At 38.3% G+C, this 17,336-nt stretch overlaps 1 protein-coding gene across 3 annotated transcripts in view; it reads right to left on the bottom strand.

Annotated features, from left to right (window-relative positions):
* Window positions 1-15,900, bottom strand: part of LOC136373720 (oncostatin-M-specific receptor subunit beta-like) — a 30,632-nt gene extending 14,732 nt beyond the window's left edge. The window contains exons 1-8 of one of the 3 annotated variants that reach the window (XM_066338685.1): window positions 15,648-15,900; window positions 13,584-13,738; window positions 10,286-10,382; window positions 5,772-5,935; window positions 3,988-4,147; window positions 2,172-2,444; window positions 1,455-1,581; window positions 43-200 (exon numbers count right to left, since the gene is read on the bottom strand). In XM_066338685.1, coding sequence (XP_066194782.1) covers window positions 43-200; window positions 1,455-1,581; window positions 2,172-2,444; window positions 3,988-4,147; window positions 5,772-5,935; window positions 10,286-10,358 — 955 coding nt within the window. In that variant the 5' untranslated portion in view covers window positions 10,359-10,382; window positions 13,584-13,738; window positions 15,648-15,900. The remainder of the gene's footprint in view (window positions 1-42; window positions 201-1,454; window positions 1,582-2,171; window positions 2,445-3,987; window positions 4,148-5,771; window positions 5,936-10,285; window positions 10,383-13,583; window positions 13,739-15,647) is intronic. The other 2 variants (XM_066338686.1, XM_066338687.1) reach the window with 2 other exon arrangements.
* Window positions 15,901-17,336: the final 1,436 nt, after the last annotated feature.

The following is a 17,336-nucleotide window of genomic DNA, read 5'->3' as shown; positions in this document are numbered from 1 at the left end:
GGAACAAAAAGCCCTAAACAAAGACAAAAAAAAAAACCTTACTTCTGTGATTTACATCAAAAGCATCTGTGGCAGTTTTCTTTCCCAGTGGATTTTCCACAGTCAGTGTGACATTCCAGATCCGCTGCTGCCCTATATCCCAAGAGCATGAGCACTGCTTCAAACAACTTGCTTTGCACAGAGCTGTTTTCTGGGATGACCTATCAAAGAAAGGGAGAGGTAGGAGGCAGGGCAAAGAGAGAAAAAGATGTTTTCCATAATTTACAATCAACATAGATCTTGGAAATTTATGATGTTCAACTAGAATTCAGCAGCATAAAAATAAGGCTGAGAGGCCTTATTTAAGAAGTCATCCACTCCTTTCCCTTAGCCTGAAGTATGATGAGTACAAATACACCTAAAAGAAAGTTTGCTCTGAAATCAAGGTTTGTGTTTTTAAGATACAGCTGTATTGCTTTTAGAAATTTCCTAATGGATAATCTAAACCAGAGACTTATTTGCCAGGACTTAAATAATTTACATGTTAGCCATTAAGCTTTGAAATGAAGTTGTAATTTCAACTGCATCTTGAAGTGCATCTTCTAACCTTCCACCTTTAAATCACCATTACAGTATCCTAATAGAAGTGAAGGATGCAGAGACCAGGAAGGTATGTGCAATGCTGGCCTGTTTTCTGTTGAGATCTTTTGATGAAAGTTTGTTGTGATTATGCGGTATCTGTCCTGTTTATGAGTTTACTTTTCTGTGCAGGCTTTGCTGTAAAGCCCCTCTCCTCATGTAAGGGCCATGTCTGATATGCCACAGCTGTGAAGTCTAGACTCAGAGCTAAGAAAGAGCTATGAGAAAGTCTGCAGATATTTTTTAAAATAAAGTAAAGAAGCCAGCTGGAACTACAGAAATTATAGACACAAGAAAAACAATTGAGATAGGATTGTCAGTAACTTAAGGACTTAAGAAGGAAAACATCAGCATGTAAAGCTCTAAAATCCTAAAGGAAAATTACTAGGGAGGTTAATCAGGAAGAGTGCTAACTTTGAGTCAGCATTACTGTCAATGGGTGATGAACACGCATGATCCCAGCCTATCAGCTGATCAGATCCTAGTTATCTATGTATGTGCTACTCAATTATTATGTTATGCTTTTAAGTTATCTACATCCTGATTTCAGAATATCTTAATACCTACTGAACAATATCCAAACCTATTACCTCAAAAGAATGGTTAGAATAAACTTCATCAGGCAGAACTTGATCTAAAGTACTGTCAACTTTGTTAGAGCTAATCTAATTCAGAGCAATTATGCACTGCTCAAGCTTTGTTAAATAAGTGATCAGTGAGGTGGAAAAAAGCAAGCAGCTAATTGCATGGACAAAAAGCATTTCCAGAGATTCTAAGGGAAAGAAGGAACTGTTTGGTACAGCACAGATCAGGATTGATATAACAATGAGACTTACATTTTAGACAAGGTGTATCGAGGTAAATTCTGTCCATAGAGATAGGTCTCTCCTTCTCTCCAAGTACATGTTACTCTTTTCATGTCTTGAGTTTGGCAGGAAAAATCTTCAGGTGTATCAGGTGGCTCTTGTCAGACAAAATAACCAAAAAAACCAACATCATGGCAGTCAAAGCAAAACTCATCAACCTTTTTAATACATTAACAAGCTAGAAATAATAAGCATGAAGCATAATAATAAGCATGAATTTACTGGTTTACTTTAGATCTTATTACTGAAATTACACTTAATCAATGACCACTCTGCAGATATAGTCAGGATAATACCATGAGTCAATAGCACTCAAACACTTTTATACTCTATTATCTTTTCTTTGTACACTCATCCTTTCATTTATTCAATCTGTATTTTTTTCTAGCTTTAAAGTTGCTGTTAGTCTTTGAAAAGGAGAATGTGCTGAGCTTTTACCAGGTGCACACAGACAGAAGCTGAACTCCTAAATGGGTGGGTACATTCACCTGTCATGGGGTCATTTAATTTAATGCTATTCTTTCCTGCTTTCTCTATATAAGTTTACAGATCTCAAGTCAGAGTTCAGCCAGACATGATAAGACCATGGCAACTTACAGCAAGCTTTTTTTCCCCATCCACTTTTCTACAGTCATTCTTGAGTTTTTAACAACAGGAAAATAAAACTGTAACAAGGTATTCACTTACTACCCACAAAGAAAGCTGCCTGATGCAACTGTTCATCTTCATCATAACAGTAGACATGAATGTTAGACCCTTTGTCATGTGAGAGATTTGCCACAGTGAGAAGTCTGACTTGACTGTTTGTGTGACTGAAAACATCAACAGCTGGGTATACGGAGAATTCCTTAATGGGTTGACCTTTCCCTCCTATGCAGCAAAGAGTGATATCAGAACCTTCTGCTAAAAATTTTTCTTTTGGAAAGATTTGTGGCCCACTTCTATTTGAAGTATCCAGGCCTGCAAATTAAAAACAAACAAACAAACAAACAACAACAACAACAACAACAACAAACACATTTCAAAATCTGCTCAGGGCAGCAGCCTTCAGCCAGAACACAAAACTAAGCATTTACACAAGAAATCACTAATGTTATATTATCCATTGATAGTCTTTTATTTAGTATTCTTCCCAATACAGAGGTGAATTTCACATGTAGTAATACCTTTCTCTTAAACTCGTAAATATGTAATGTAGTCAAACAAACTATCTAAGATACTAAATCTGTTTTACTGTCTTTCACTTAGAGAAAACAAGTGTTCCATCAAGAACTGCCTTTACGAAAGAACACCATCTCCTGCTCCTATGCACATGCTGTTGCTTATATCCAAAATGCCTGCTTTTGAACACTTGGAGCAGGGGGCTACAAAAATATCATGGTCCAGTGCTCATGCAGAGCTGAGCTAAGAGGAGTCAACATTAACTGAATCAGATCAGTGAGGGGATAATCAACTTGGAATGAGACTCCCATAGGTTTCTATGTTGGACTGTTTATTGGATGGAAAAGTTCGTGGAATTTAAGTTTTTTACACATATTGCACAGGTAAAATCTACTCTCAAGAATCTGATTGAAAAACCTGATGACATCTAGAGTTTCTAACTTTCAGACAGCTCTAAATCAGGTCTGTAATGTGGGATCAGTTTGTATTTTTGAGCCTCATACACTTGCAACTGAAAAAAATAGTATCTCCAAGATTGAGGAGATTGTGGGACAAAAAATAATCTTGCATTATTTTCAAGATTACTGCCCATTATATAACAAGAGGGAGATGAATGTCACAATCTGTGTATGAACACCTGTGATGCCTCTTCTATACACATGATGTCTCCAATATCTAAAAGCTCTTGCTGCTCCAAACGAGCATTCCACTATAAAATCACTACATATTTTGTAAAGTAGTTACATATTTTGTTTAAACAAGATTATCTGAAAACCAAACCGCTCTAGTAAGACTCAAAAAAAGGATAAATTTTGTGATGTCACTAATTGCATTATTGCTTCTCTGTTTATTCTCATAAAATTCACAAGACATTCATTCCAAGTGAAATAAGGAGCTGACTTGCTCCTTTCTCTCTCTTTCTGTAATACCAATTCAAGCTATGAATCCCAGACAAAAGCAACACATTCATCAGATCACGCAGCCCCTAGCTACATGCTTCTCCTCCTTCCCTGAGTCTGGGCCAGGGATGTGCCTATCCAAGATCCCATGACAATCCATCTACTACATTTTTTTTAGGTGTGAGTACAAAAAAAGCTCTAAAACTTCTTGTCTACTAGCTTAAGAAGAGTCTACAAATTATAGCAATAAACACAATAGCTGAAGCACTGGTATTATTGCCAGCAAAATATAAGGAACTAGTTAGTGCTTAGAGCAAATGGATTCTTGATGTAATGCCATCTGTCCTGAATTGTCCTCCATGATTACCTTCACTGGCGAATTACAAACTAGCTTTATTGAAAGAAACTTGAAAGAAACTCCAATATTGTTTTGTTTTGCTTACCTGGAACAATCTCCCACAAACTCCACCGACTCCAGATTTTTGACGCTTCTGCCTTGCTCCTGATTCTCACAGCATGTGACATACATTCCAAAGGTATGTCTGAATCCCATGTCCAATGAAGAGGCTTTCTCATTTTATCAAGCGTGACATTATGAAACTCCTTCAAAGAGCAGTAAGGCAAAGTATTGAAAACACAGCAACACGAAGATTTGGAAATACAATCAGAACCAGTGAGAAAGTTCAAAGGAGAAAAATGTTTTTGAAAATGAATGTCTTAAACTCTACTAGCTACATGTGATCTCACACTAAGTAACTAGTCCGCTAATCAGCTGCTTACAGATCTGTGCCACCAATGGTAGGAGTGATTGATGTGCTGACATATGTGGGAGTGAGACCCTGTTTCTCAAGACATGGATTTGCTCTCAGAGACTTTCAGCAGGTTATTTGTGTCTGCTGTTGCATAAACTGCTGTCGACAAGTGCATCCTAATGCTGTGGCATACATATCCCTCTGGTGGAGTCACCATTCCTGGAGTGATTTAAAAGATGTGCTGATTCAGCATTTAGAGAGGTGGTTTAGTGTGGACTTGGTAGTGCTGGATTAACGGCTGGACTCAATGATCGTAAAGAATTTTTCCAACCCATGACATTCTATCATTCTACATCTTTTAGTACTTCTTATAGCAACCATTCCAGATTCTCAGGACACAGATCTGTGCTGCTCATATGCTTCTGTACTAAAGCCGTGACTCACACTCACCAGGCAAGAAGTTCTCTACAGTACTGCTTTCCATTGGCAACACCTGCACTTCCATATTGCCACTGCTCTGAGAAAAACTCTGCCATCAGTTCAAAATTTAATTCCCCAGTTACAGCCCTGAGGAATGTGGCAGCTGCTCTAGAAGTTATATGGGCTGTCCACGCTTTGTTATGAGCAGATTCATAGAGTTTCTTTATTGGTACCCATTCTTCAGAAAAACACACAACCAAATATATTCCTGTATGGTAGTGACATCCAAAGTAACTGGTCATGTTTATTACGAATAACAGAACAGTCTACATTATTGGATTTGAAGCACTTTTACTTCCTTCCAACAAGTTAATAAGATTTTGTTGAAGGACACTTAAAAAACCCAAAACTTAATTGTTTGTAGCTATATGGCCCCAGTTACTGACTTCAGGGTCAGATCTGCTCACAGGCCTAAAAATCCTATCCAGCGTATCAAAGCAATAAAAATCTTCAGAACTGCATAAAGCTCATTTGCAGTGAAGATATGGTTCTTAAAATCAGAGACAAAACACCACCAGCTAGGATGATCAAAGTAAGCTGTGATTTTTATCAACACCTATCTTATTTTATTGATCACTAATTTCAGAAAACTAAGCCCTTGTCTGTTTTATATATTTTCTGATATATATCAACTCTAAATGAGGTAGTGTGGTTTTTCAGTTTTTACTAAGTGTCTTGGTTTGAAAAGACGCGTGTCTGCCAGGGAAAGCTGGAGCTTCCCTTGGAATGTAGAATGTAAACTCCCTCTCTCCAACAAGCCAAAGACACTAAGTTTTAAATTTTGTTTGGAGACTGTTCCTATACAGAAGTCACAAACAGAAAAACACCCAGAACAGGCCTAAGGCTAGGATTATTTGGGTAATCTCATCTTCAAAAAATGTTGCTGGTTTAGATGTTAAGGAACACTATCAGGACAGGGACTTTTTGCAAAGAGACATCCATACATCTTCCATCATTGCAAATGACTAGTACACTTCTTTTGTAAGTACACCTACTGTCCATAGAGTAGTAGCTTCATCAGTTCGACGGACTTGTATCTCAAAACATATTGTAAGCTCAGCATCATGGGCTGACTTGTCAACATCCCATTCCACCAGCAGCTGCTGAAGATCTGAATCCTTGGAAACTTTAAGGTATGTTACTGGAAACACATCAGGTTCTAGGAGCACAGAAAGGCACAAAAATATTACTGTCTAGCTAAGTTACAAAGCAGATCTGAAAAAACAGTGGTTAGAGGTAAGGTAGGTTCCATAGCAGATGGTTCTGAAGGAAAAAACAAAAGTGATCAGGACCCGTGCTGACGATGACAAAAGGAATGACAATTACTCTTAAGGAATCAGTAGGCCAAAATGAGGTTCCTGAATCTATTCAGTAGCTCCCCACCATGATATTTGGTATGCTGTTTCATTTCCTTATCTCTCAATTTACTAGTTGTTTTATGGAAATACAGATCCATCCCTTCATAATCTATGAAGAACAACAACATAATGTATTAAGAGGGACTAAATCCCAGAAAATCCCCAAACCCAGCAAGCCTTCATATCATTAGGGCAGAAACTCTGGGCTCAGTTTTGATCTCTGACTTGATCCAGACTATGGGAGTTAATGCAAAACCATTATTTGAACAGAATATGTTAAGGGTTTCCTTCCAGTAGGTATCTTAGACGATAATCTAGTATTAAGTACATTCCTAGTGGCTCTACACAGAGTTTCGCTTGTAGATTCTTCTACTGGAATTAGGCACCTGGTTCTAATGGCGCTTGCATCCTTCTCTTGCTCTGGGTTTAATTCCAGACCATAACATGATAAAGTAAAGTTTAAAAGTCAGACTGAAGTCCCTTCTGGTGTTGAGATATAAAAGTCCCTGTAAGATTGTTCTGCTAAAAACTACAAATAACTCTGTAAGTGGTTCCTCTTCTTAGATGATTCCTTTGTGACCCCTCCCTAAAACCCTAACTGCTGGAAGAGAAGAAATACAGCAGTCACTGATTTGTCATTTCTCTACTTCCTGAAAACTAAACAAACAAACACAAACCCCCTCAATTTGATCTGGTGGTTAATGAAGCCAGAGAGCTGAAACATCCGAGTAACTAGGCCTTTTGTTTTGCCACAAGTTCTTTCCAAGGTGCTTCTGCTTGCTACAAAAGGACAAGTTAGAATGTTTTTCCTAACCAAGACACAGAAAAAAAAGTCACAAAAACAGCTGCATCTTTTAATAAAATAGAATTTATTCTGTGCATTCCTGCCACATTACAGCCAGACTCACCACAGACACAATGGATTAAGTGACCCCAGCAGCCCCCTCTCATAAAACTGCCACCTCCACTCCTGTTTCCCACATACACTTCACCCACTGAACTACCTGAGACTTTGACCAGGTATCATCAGCAGAAACACAAGCATTCAGAAGATTTAGATTGAGAATCTATATTTTGGTAGATTCTGGTAGCCATCATGTATCTAAATCATTCTGCAATTTATCCTGCAGTATCTGCATTACCCTAGCCTCTGTGCAGCAGTTTTCCAACACAAGAATTTTTACATTAGGAGAAGGAATGAAAGGCTCAAGAGAAGCAGCAGTTATAATAATCTCTAGTCAACCAAAGGAAGCAAATAAAACTTTATAAGCGTATTTGTTAATTATGAGAATACAGACACAACTTTGCTGTTTATATAAGTCCAGACTATAATTAAAGAATAAATGGAAGAAAGAATGCATTTTATCATTAATACAAAGTTATTAAAAGCTGCTGGAAAAAAATAATTCTCTTTTTAGTAAATCATCCAAAAACTCTGTAGAGATATTTTTAACCTATTCCATTTTCAAGGGTACTAGAAATCAGAGCAAAATGAAAACCACATGCTTTCCATCCAGAGGAATGGAAACTGGTACAGGCATTTTCAGATAAGCTTGGAGAAGAAATCAAGTTTCACTGTTCAAACATATGGTCTCAGAACCAGGACTTGGTATCTTCAAATGTTTTGGAGGAAGAAATAAATGTAACACAGCTTCTATGAAGTCTCACTGCAGTCTTAATATATAATTAACAGGAAATTATTAACGTGTAAATTATGTGAAAGCAGAATTGATAGCCTTAGTGATTCTGTGAGGTAAGTGGAAAATGTAGCACATGCAGAAATAAAATTTCCTTTTTTGTCTATGGGAATGACATGGTCCTTAAAAAGCGTATCTGCTGCTTTCACAGCTGCTTTTGTAAAACAGTGGCCATCAGTTTTATACTGCCATCAGGAAACCCAGTACCTATGACAATTACTGTCTGAAACTGAATAAACGAGGTTAGGGGCATGGGGATAAATAAACAAGGCTTTGGGATAAATTTCACTGAATGATGACAAAGCATCAATTTTAGTTTTTACTGGAAAAAAGAAATATTATTAGCTTTACTGCAAACAACTGACTAGGCAAGGAGCCAGAACAACCAAAACAACACAGTGATTCATAAAATTAACTGTGGAAGTGGAGTATCACTTTATTTTGGGAAGACAGGACAAAACACACTTCATTTCCCCACATTTTACAGACTTTCACCATTAAAACAAGATAAACACTGTTAAAATCCATTTATGCTAAAGAATTGACTCTAATGTTGTTTGTCTCCAGTACGTAATCTTAGCTGCTCATTTTCTGGTCAACCTTACTTGTATGTTCATCATCTGTTTACCTGAAGCACCAAGATCTCTTGGGAGATCTAATTTCACATACACAAGCTGATCTAGATACTCTGGGCCTTGCCATAATTGTTTTTTCTGTCTGCACAGCTGAAGCAACAGAGGAAAAGCTGAACTGGGAGAAGGAAAGGACCCTGTTAGTCTCTCAATGAAATTAAATGGCACTAAGTAAGAACCCAGGGAAAGGAAATAAATACACCTGAAAGAAAAGCCAGCTAGTTGGCAGAAACCCCCTTCTTTTTCAGGGTGCACCATTAAAAGAAACTTCTATATATCTTCTGAACCTCCTTATCCTCTTTCTGCTCTTTTTCTAGCAAATTCTAATTGCAAGTGTCACTATTATGCCTATTGCATTGATGATGAGCCTGCATCTCCTCTCTGCATCTGTTTCTTTTTGTGCAAATGAAAACATCCCTTTTCTCACTGTAAAGAATAATTCCACCTCCAACACTTAATTAACTTGATAAAAAAACTACAAAGGAATAATTAGTTTCTCAGTTTTTTCCATCTGTACAAGCGCCCCCCTCTTCAGCTAGATGACGTATCACTGCACACCCCACACTATTTTGTTTTCCACAGAGTCTGGCATAAGACAGTCTAGACCGTCAGTTGGAGCTTATACACAGTACTAAAAAATAGAAGAAACATTATAGTTAAGGATATATCAAAAATGTTGATGACCACCAAGTTACAATATAGGTATTAAAGAATTCTGTAGAATAATTTTAACATGTGGAAGTATTTGCAGCATTCAGTTACAATATTATCTCCAGCAAAATTAAGTAATTAAGACATCTGAAGACTTGTTTTAACTTGCAAGCTAACTCAAGACTATGTGAATAGCTGTGATTAACAACAGAGACTAATTTTATTCCTGAAAAATTGCATGTGAAAACAAGTGACCAGGTTACTGTAATGAAGTAACAGTTCGGACTTGCCTGCATTACAAAGTTTTGCCATTCTAGCAGCCCTAGTAAAAGGTCTCAAAACTGAGACTTATTAGTGAGTGGTGTGTGAACACAAGAATTTCAAAGTTGAAGAGAGACAAAATGTCTGAAAGAGATATATTATCCCTTCAGTATGATAATAAATATATTTTATAAAACACACACATCTCTCTTCCTTCTTCACCAATTTAAAAAAGGGCAGTAAAATTTCCATAATGCAGACTAGAGCCTGGTAAGGTCTACCTTCTTAGTTGTGGACACAGAAAGCTCAACTAAATTTTTTCTTTTTTCTTTTAATGGAGCTATTGCTAACAGCAAGTACACAAGTATTTTTACCTCAAAAAACACAGCCTTCTGTAAAGTTATCATTATATGCAACTTTTTCCCCTTCAAATACATATATTTACTTTTCGTATTTGTATTGGATAAATACGTGAAGTGTAAAAAATAAAAATCTGGTCCTGGAATATTGTGGCTCAATCATAAAAGACCAAATAGAAATGAGAAAGTTTTCAGAATGAGACAAAAAAGGAAGGACAGAAGTAAAAAAACCATAAAAGTTGTCAAAGAGGAAATAAATTACTTGAAGATGATAGTACAGATCACAGGAGAAAGAGGAGGAGCAAATAAATAAATACACTTTGGCTTCACACAATTTCAAGTTGTTGATTCAACAGGCAATTTTGAGTAATTTTGTATAATAGGGTCACAAAGGGCAATAATGAAAGTTGCTCCATCACCTTACCAAAGAGAATAATTTGATTCATTGTGTGACATGTTGCCTAATCAGAGACTTACAAATCAGGAAGTTGAAAGCTTCTGTTGCTGTAGATTGCTTCCAAATTAAAAAAATCAAACATTCAGACATTTACCTTGCTGTAAGTATGCAGCGTAGCACGTCCTCAGGGGAATCAGTAGTGCTAGAATCATGAAGTGATTCATCATTCATCCACCTTTTCCTGCATAAGACTTAACAGCAAAGAAAACATTTTTATTTATTTGTTTCTTTCAGAAGAAATGCAGCATGCCAAACAATAGTCCAGATAACACTGCTATATTTAAGAATGAATAAATAAAAACTCAATTGCATAGACTCCAGGATACTTAGAGAAATTCAGGAAGAACACACAAAGATAAGGAATGAAAAAAAAAATAAACCTCTTGTTCTTAGGATCTAGTTATAGCAAAGTAGCACTATAACCATAAAGTTCAATTGAATCTAAATAAATCACACAATATCTTTAATGGTTTTTATCCACTTATTTCAAATAAATATTGAAGTAGAAGTTTGTCCTAATATATTTTGGCTTTCTTCCTGCACAAGTAAGAAGATACCCAACCCAACAAGAGGAAAAGAGTATTAAAGGTACAAAACACCTTGTGATTTCTGCTCCACCTACAGCCTGACTGATCCAGCAGATTCCTCTGTCAGAACCCAGGACACTACATATGGAGAGCTTTAGGTAGGCTGGAGCTGAAACACACAATCAAGTCTTAGCAAGTTCCAATCCCAGATGGACTGTCATCTCAAGAACCACAGAGCTCTATCTTGCATTCCATTTACAGCTTTAACACTCAAGGGGTGCCAGGATGAAACTCTTTGACTCACACAGCCCAGTTCTGAAGGACTGATTGTACCTTAGATCTCAGAAGACATGAATCACCAGCAAATTCCCCCATGAAGAAAGGAGAGCTAGACATCAGGCTGCAGTATGGTTAAAGCTCTAAGGCACAGAGGGTACAAGGAGTACAAACAACAGGAACAGGACAACGGATACAGCTATCTTTAACATAAAACTTGTACATTTTAGATGTCTGAAGCTGTGCAGAATATTGATAGTTTTCTATCACTACTTCCACAACAGAGGTTGCAAATGCTTAACAGGAGATTAACCAAAATGACCTGTACCCACTGAAGCTAAGAACAGAACATTTAAAGATTTCAGAAGAGCCAGGAATTTACCATGGAATTTATTTCTAGCAGAAAACTTCTGATTTAATACCTCAGAGCTGCAGACTCTTAAGTCTAATAAGTTTAATTAGATTCAACAGTTTTGGGAAGCTCTGAATTCCTCTGAAGGATAAAAGGAAAGAATTCAAACTTTTTTTCAAATATGTTTCTAAAGATCACACGAACACTGTAGAGGAATCCTGCATGTAGCATTGCAACCCAGGGCTCAATGCACACAAGTAACCTTGCTGCAGTGTGCCCAAACTTCTCCTTGTGAGTCAAATGCTTCACATGGAGGCCCCTATATTTACCAGTGAGTGTTGTCTTGCCTAATGCATAAACTTCTGCAGTCTCTCCTGCCACTCAACAAATATCCTCAGAAGAATTTATATAACACTAAGATCACCATGTATGAAGAATCTAAATATTTTTGAGAAGATAGGCTTAATTCAGATGCAGCTACTAGACTATTCCAAGAACTGATTTAGTGAAATCTTAATTTTTCTAGATTTTCCAAGGGTTTTTAAGCACCTAAAAGGTGCTAAAAGGGAAAATAACTTGTTACGTATTGTCTGGAATAAACAAGACAATACAGAGAAGAGAGTGGTGAGTAAATGACAAAAAAAGACTTTTTTTCCAAGGCAGATCATGTTAAAACTTCTGGTAACTCCTTCAGCAGATTGTTTTTTGAGTTATATGAAATTATACTAAGATACAAAACCAAATCTTACAAACCCTTTTTTTTTCCATCCAGGAAAAACGTGAAACAAATCTGCTTCCGAAGTCAAAGGACTCAACTCTGCTGGGTTGAGTGGTCGGTTCGGTTCAGCGGCATATCTCCTGACTTAATTATATCAGCATGATAAAAATCTGGCCCTGCAAGACTCCTAATTTTGTAAATATCTCTGGGGTTGAACACACAAAATTTGCCCCACCCATTGGTTATGAATCTTTTAAATCCAACATTAAAAACAGTGGGAAGGTAGTCTGGTACAGTCACATATTAGATTATTTGTTTAAGTTATTTCCTATTCAGAAAAAAATCCAAACTTTTTTTATGCTCTTAAGAACCATTCTCAACTATTGTCATGAAACCAATGTCTAAGTTAACTTTCTAGCTCCAGTCATTTACACCACCAGTTCACTAATGGCACAGCCTAGATCACTTTTATTGATGCAAAAGCCTCTGCTGCTAAAGGGTAGTGTAATATAATAAATGATTACCAAAATATAACTATATTTTGGATAGTGACAATGGTTTTCACTACTCAGTATGCTAGTAATCTAGTTTAATAGTGCATAATAAACAAATTGCGGTAATATACGCAATTGTAGGCAACAAACTGGTTTTCATCAAAAAAGTCCTAGAATTCTCTAGCAAAAGAGAATATGAAGTAATTCTAAATAAATTAAAAACTAGATGAGAAAAAAGAAATATGGTCCTTAATATATAGTAATATTTTGAATTAAATCATCTTTATTCAGAAACATCTGTCTGTGACTAACAAATTAATCACACTGAATAATTACCACCAATGAATATCAAGCACTTATACTGTATTATCAATAATTAAGTACTTTTATAAAATCATAATTTATATTTCTGTGTCTTGGCTACAGTTTTACAAAATACATTACCGATTTAATAAAAAAAAAAAAAAGGCAACAGCAAAATTATGATTATGTTAACAACATCCTTGCCAAAAGTGAAGATAGAACAACAAAGGCAATGAAGACAGGTAACCAGAAAAGGGGAGATACTGAGTAGCAAGTTGAAGTCAGTTTGGCAAATGATCTGTCAGAACTACAGAAGTTAGCTGAGTAATAAATCTTTCATTTTTAGCATACATTCTTTCCTCTTACAAAAGCTCAAATTCTCTGGGAGAAATAAAGGAGAGTTGCTTAGTTTTATCAGTCTTCAGGCTATAACACCAGTTGTTGGGCTTTTTTTAAGTCATAGCTTCAAAGTCTACTTATAATTGTCCTGTTGTAAAAATGTAACCTGGGATGTGACAATACAAATACAGAGGGATTCAGGACTTCCCTGCCTAACTTGAAATTAATCAGCACTGATAGATACTTAAATAGAACAGAATTATTTTGGAGACCTGACAGCAGCTGAAATAATGTTCAGCAACAACAAAATTGTTCAGATTAAACATAATTAAAGAGGAGTCAGTCTTCTTTAAAGAAGTGGAGACAGCAAAGAAACAAATTACCTTTGAGAAAATGAAATTTCCTTAAGTAGGTGGTCTGTGAATATTTTAAATAAATATCTCCAGGTAGACAGACAACTTCTCCTTCAGAGTTAAAGGCTGGCTTACACGATCCCCGAAGTCCTGTCAGAGCCAAAGTTTTTGTCATGCCACGGAAACTAAAAAGAAATTATCATTATTTACCTAGTAAACACACCAAAGATTAACATTTCATCAAACCCCACTTCAAAGTCACTGAAGCACCAAAATTAAATTGACTGGGAGTTGGAGCTATACAGCACACATTCTGTTTCAGCACCTGAAACACCTCTGTGTGTAAGGAAAGGAAGCCCATGCTATGAACAACTAGTCAAAGCTGACTGCAGAGTCAATCTGTTTTGCAGAAATCTTCCTAAAGGCACATATTTCGAATCATACTTAATACAACTTTGTTTTCTCTGTGCCCTTTGCTTTGCTTATTTGAAACAGCTGCCAGGCACAAGCCAAATCCTTAAATGAACCTGAACATGTACACAGGCTGAGAAAAGAAGTGTTTCCAGTTGCAGAATACTTAATCTATTTAATGTTGACTACTTCATAAGGATAACAACTCACAACCATCATGAACAAGCTTTTCTAAACCAGATGTGGAAGAAGACTGTCAATGAGGCAAATCAAATAATAATACTTAACACGTTCATCCTATGTTGTTATTCCCTTTACTTCATAAACAAACTGAGGATCAGAATCACAATTCAAGTTTCTACTATTCAACACAAGACTTAAAAAATAAGTGACGTTTCAGTGCCAAAATCTAATAAATTTTATCCACAGCCTACAAAAAGGCACCCCTAGAAATAAACAGAGCACAGGCTAACTAATCCTCCTGATCAGTTTTCTGTCTTCTAAATAAAGAGATAATTAGGTAACTGTCAAAAGGAACTGGAAGGCCCTAAGCAAATGATTTGCACGAAGACTACAACACAGAGTGTGCATCTGCTCTCCTGATTTCTGCACTTTCCAATAGATGCCTTGCAAAACCAACAGTGCAGAGATGACATCCAGCTGAATTTTCTTGAAACAGGCAGAAGTGTCAAGCCATCAGGAACCTGTGGAGTGTTGGTAAAGTAGTATCTGCTAAAACATCCCAGCTAAATAGACCCCTTCTAAAAGCAAGTATCACACTTAATATAAAAATTTGAGAATGTGATTGTCAACAGTCCTGAATGCTAAAATTAAAACAAATATCTGAGGTAATCACACTGTAAAGTGGATTAATCTTTCCTTTAGTTCTTGCACTTGCTTTTTTCTCCTAAGCAATTTTAAAGGTGGTTTCAATTACACTTCGTACTCAAAATACATCTGTATACAAGACACTGAAAGCTCCTAATAAAGGCTTTGTAATTTAATGAACACGTTTAAAAGGCTGCATAAGAAAGAAACAAAGTAATTTCTATAATTAAGGTCTGATATACATGTAGTAATTTGACTGCTGAGGGGTAGTTTTATCTCCTGTGTTTTGATAAACAGGAAGCTCTTTGATGCATGCTGTTGCTTTCCTAAAAATCCCTGCCAAAAGAGAAAAACATGCACTTCATGGTCCCACAAAGACAAGAATCCAAACAAAAAAACCCAGTTGAAATAGCAGGAAATAGGATCTAAAACTATAAGGCAATTCATGAACTTGATTAAACTACTCCTGCTCCATCAGAAAAGAAATGTCAGCAATTGTAGAGAAACAATTTTTCAGGCATTATCTACTTTTATCTCTGTTAGGATCTATCGGGTTTGCTGTGCTGGAGTTTGGTCCAGGCATGCAAAATTTAGATAAAAGGAGAGGCAAAAAAAGTTATGCCAAAAAAATAGTCAAACTCCGAAAGATTCAGGAACCACACCAGAACTATGTTTTCTTGTTTACGTGAATGACCTCGAGATCAACCAGTGGATTTCAGCTGCTTAAAAGAAAGCAGGAGCAACAACTTTTCTCAATGTGATGCCAGATTTAAAGATCTGGGTCGCATTTCTGAGCAAGTCATTATCTTCTTGAAGCAGTGGGCACAGAAGATGTTGAAACCAAACCCTAATCACCTCTGGCAGGTGCAGCATCCTCATCCCACGAGGTACCCCACCTAAGTAATTTTCGCTCAAGTCAAATCAGCAGCTTTTATGCTGTAGCTAAGCAGCGTCATCCTGAAAGCAGCGGAGACTAGACGGTCATGAAGCGCTTTAAATTCATCGGTATGCGATAATGCGGGTTTCAGGAAGACAGAGATGCGGTACGAGGCGTCGCTCCTGCTCTCCCGCGACGCCGTGCCCAGGGGTGCCTGCAAAAAACGGGAGAAGGGGCGGGTAAACGGTAGAGAGGGCATCAGAAATGCTAAAATTCAAAGTAAAAACTCCTCAGCGCGCTTCGAAACAAGCGCCGGAGCGGCGCGGTGGGTGTTCCTCAGCGGGGCAGGCAGAGCTCCCCTCAGCGAGGGCGGACGGGGCGCCCGCGGACGGAGAAGGAGAAACGGACGGGTCCCGAGGGAACGGGGGTCTGCCGAGACGGGGAGACAGCGGCACCACTCACCTGCACACAGCGGGAGCCCCCTCAGCCCGCGGTCAGCCAGCTCCCGGCGCCGGCCCCCCCGGTCAGTGCCGGGAAGCGGCTCGGCCGCCCCTCCCCGGGCAGGGCGGCGCCTCCTCCCGCCTCGAGGAGCAGGGTGAGCCGCTTCCCGGGACTTTCCCGCCGGCTGCGGGGAGCGCGGCGCTTGGCTGCGCTCCCGGGGGCTGAGCGCGGGCCGCCCCCTCCTCGGCGCCTCAGGGCTGCGGGGGCGGGCAGGGGTAGCCCGGGAGGGGCGTGGGGGACAGAGAACGGACAGGGACCGGTCTGCCCCGTCCCCGGCGGGCCGCAGTGATGTCCCCAGGCCATCTTCATCACAGGGTTCCTGTGTCTCGGGGAGCAGGGACGGTCTCCCTGGCCGGGGTGAGGAGGTGCCCGGGGCCCGCGGCGGGGCTCGGGGCCAGGCCGTAACCGGGTGCAGTGCTGTATTCATATAAATCATATAAAACATGAGGGGAGAGCAGGAGTTGACCGTGTTTCTGTTATGGGTTCCCATATGACTGGCCTCATTCAGGGAGGTACAGTATGCCAAAAGCAGTCCGGCTAAATCTGATGTACTCATAGGAAAGTTTTTTTTTAAATTGTTGCTCATCCCTTCGAGGACATTCATGGTGAAGGTTTTTCCAGTTTATAGCACTTCTACATGAAAGAGGTCTTGTGTATATTTTGTTTCTTTTCTATTTATTTTTAGGTTAGACATAATGTACCTGTTAAGAAACTTTTCCTTGCTTTCTTCTGGATTGTCTCAAATTCTTGAAGCTTGGTTGCTCTTCATTAGGGGGATGTAATCTGCAAAGTTTTCAACTTACTGGCTATCTTATTTTGTACCTCATGATACATAGTCTGTACATTTTTTGTACTAGCGTGGCGTTGCTGACATACACTTGTCCACTTCAGCACCTTGATCCTTCTCTTCTGAACTGCTGTATAGCCAGTTGTTCCCTGCCTCATTGTATTTCAGGGTTTCCTCATACTTCCCTCTGCCAAGTAATATCCTGTTCCTTAGTCAGGCGTTCCATTTTCTTGCAACGCTTTTGCTTTTAAGTCAAGCAAATGATTTCTAGTCAAAGGATAGTTCTATTCTTCAGAACTGTATTCCAAATAATTGCATGTATTTCTTCCACAGAGTTCTTGTGCATGTGTTGTGAGTCATATAAACTGAACTTTTCACA

This window comes from Sylvia atricapilla, chromosome Z (genome assembly GCF_009819655.1).
Source record: "Sylvia atricapilla isolate bSylAtr1 chromosome Z, bSylAtr1.pri, whole genome shotgun sequence".
NCBI lineage: Eukaryota > Metazoa > Chordata > Aves > Passeriformes > Sylviidae > Sylvia > Sylvia atricapilla.
The sequence above is the reverse complement of the archived record's forward strand: the minus strand, read 5'-3'. Positions and strand labels throughout refer to the sequence as shown.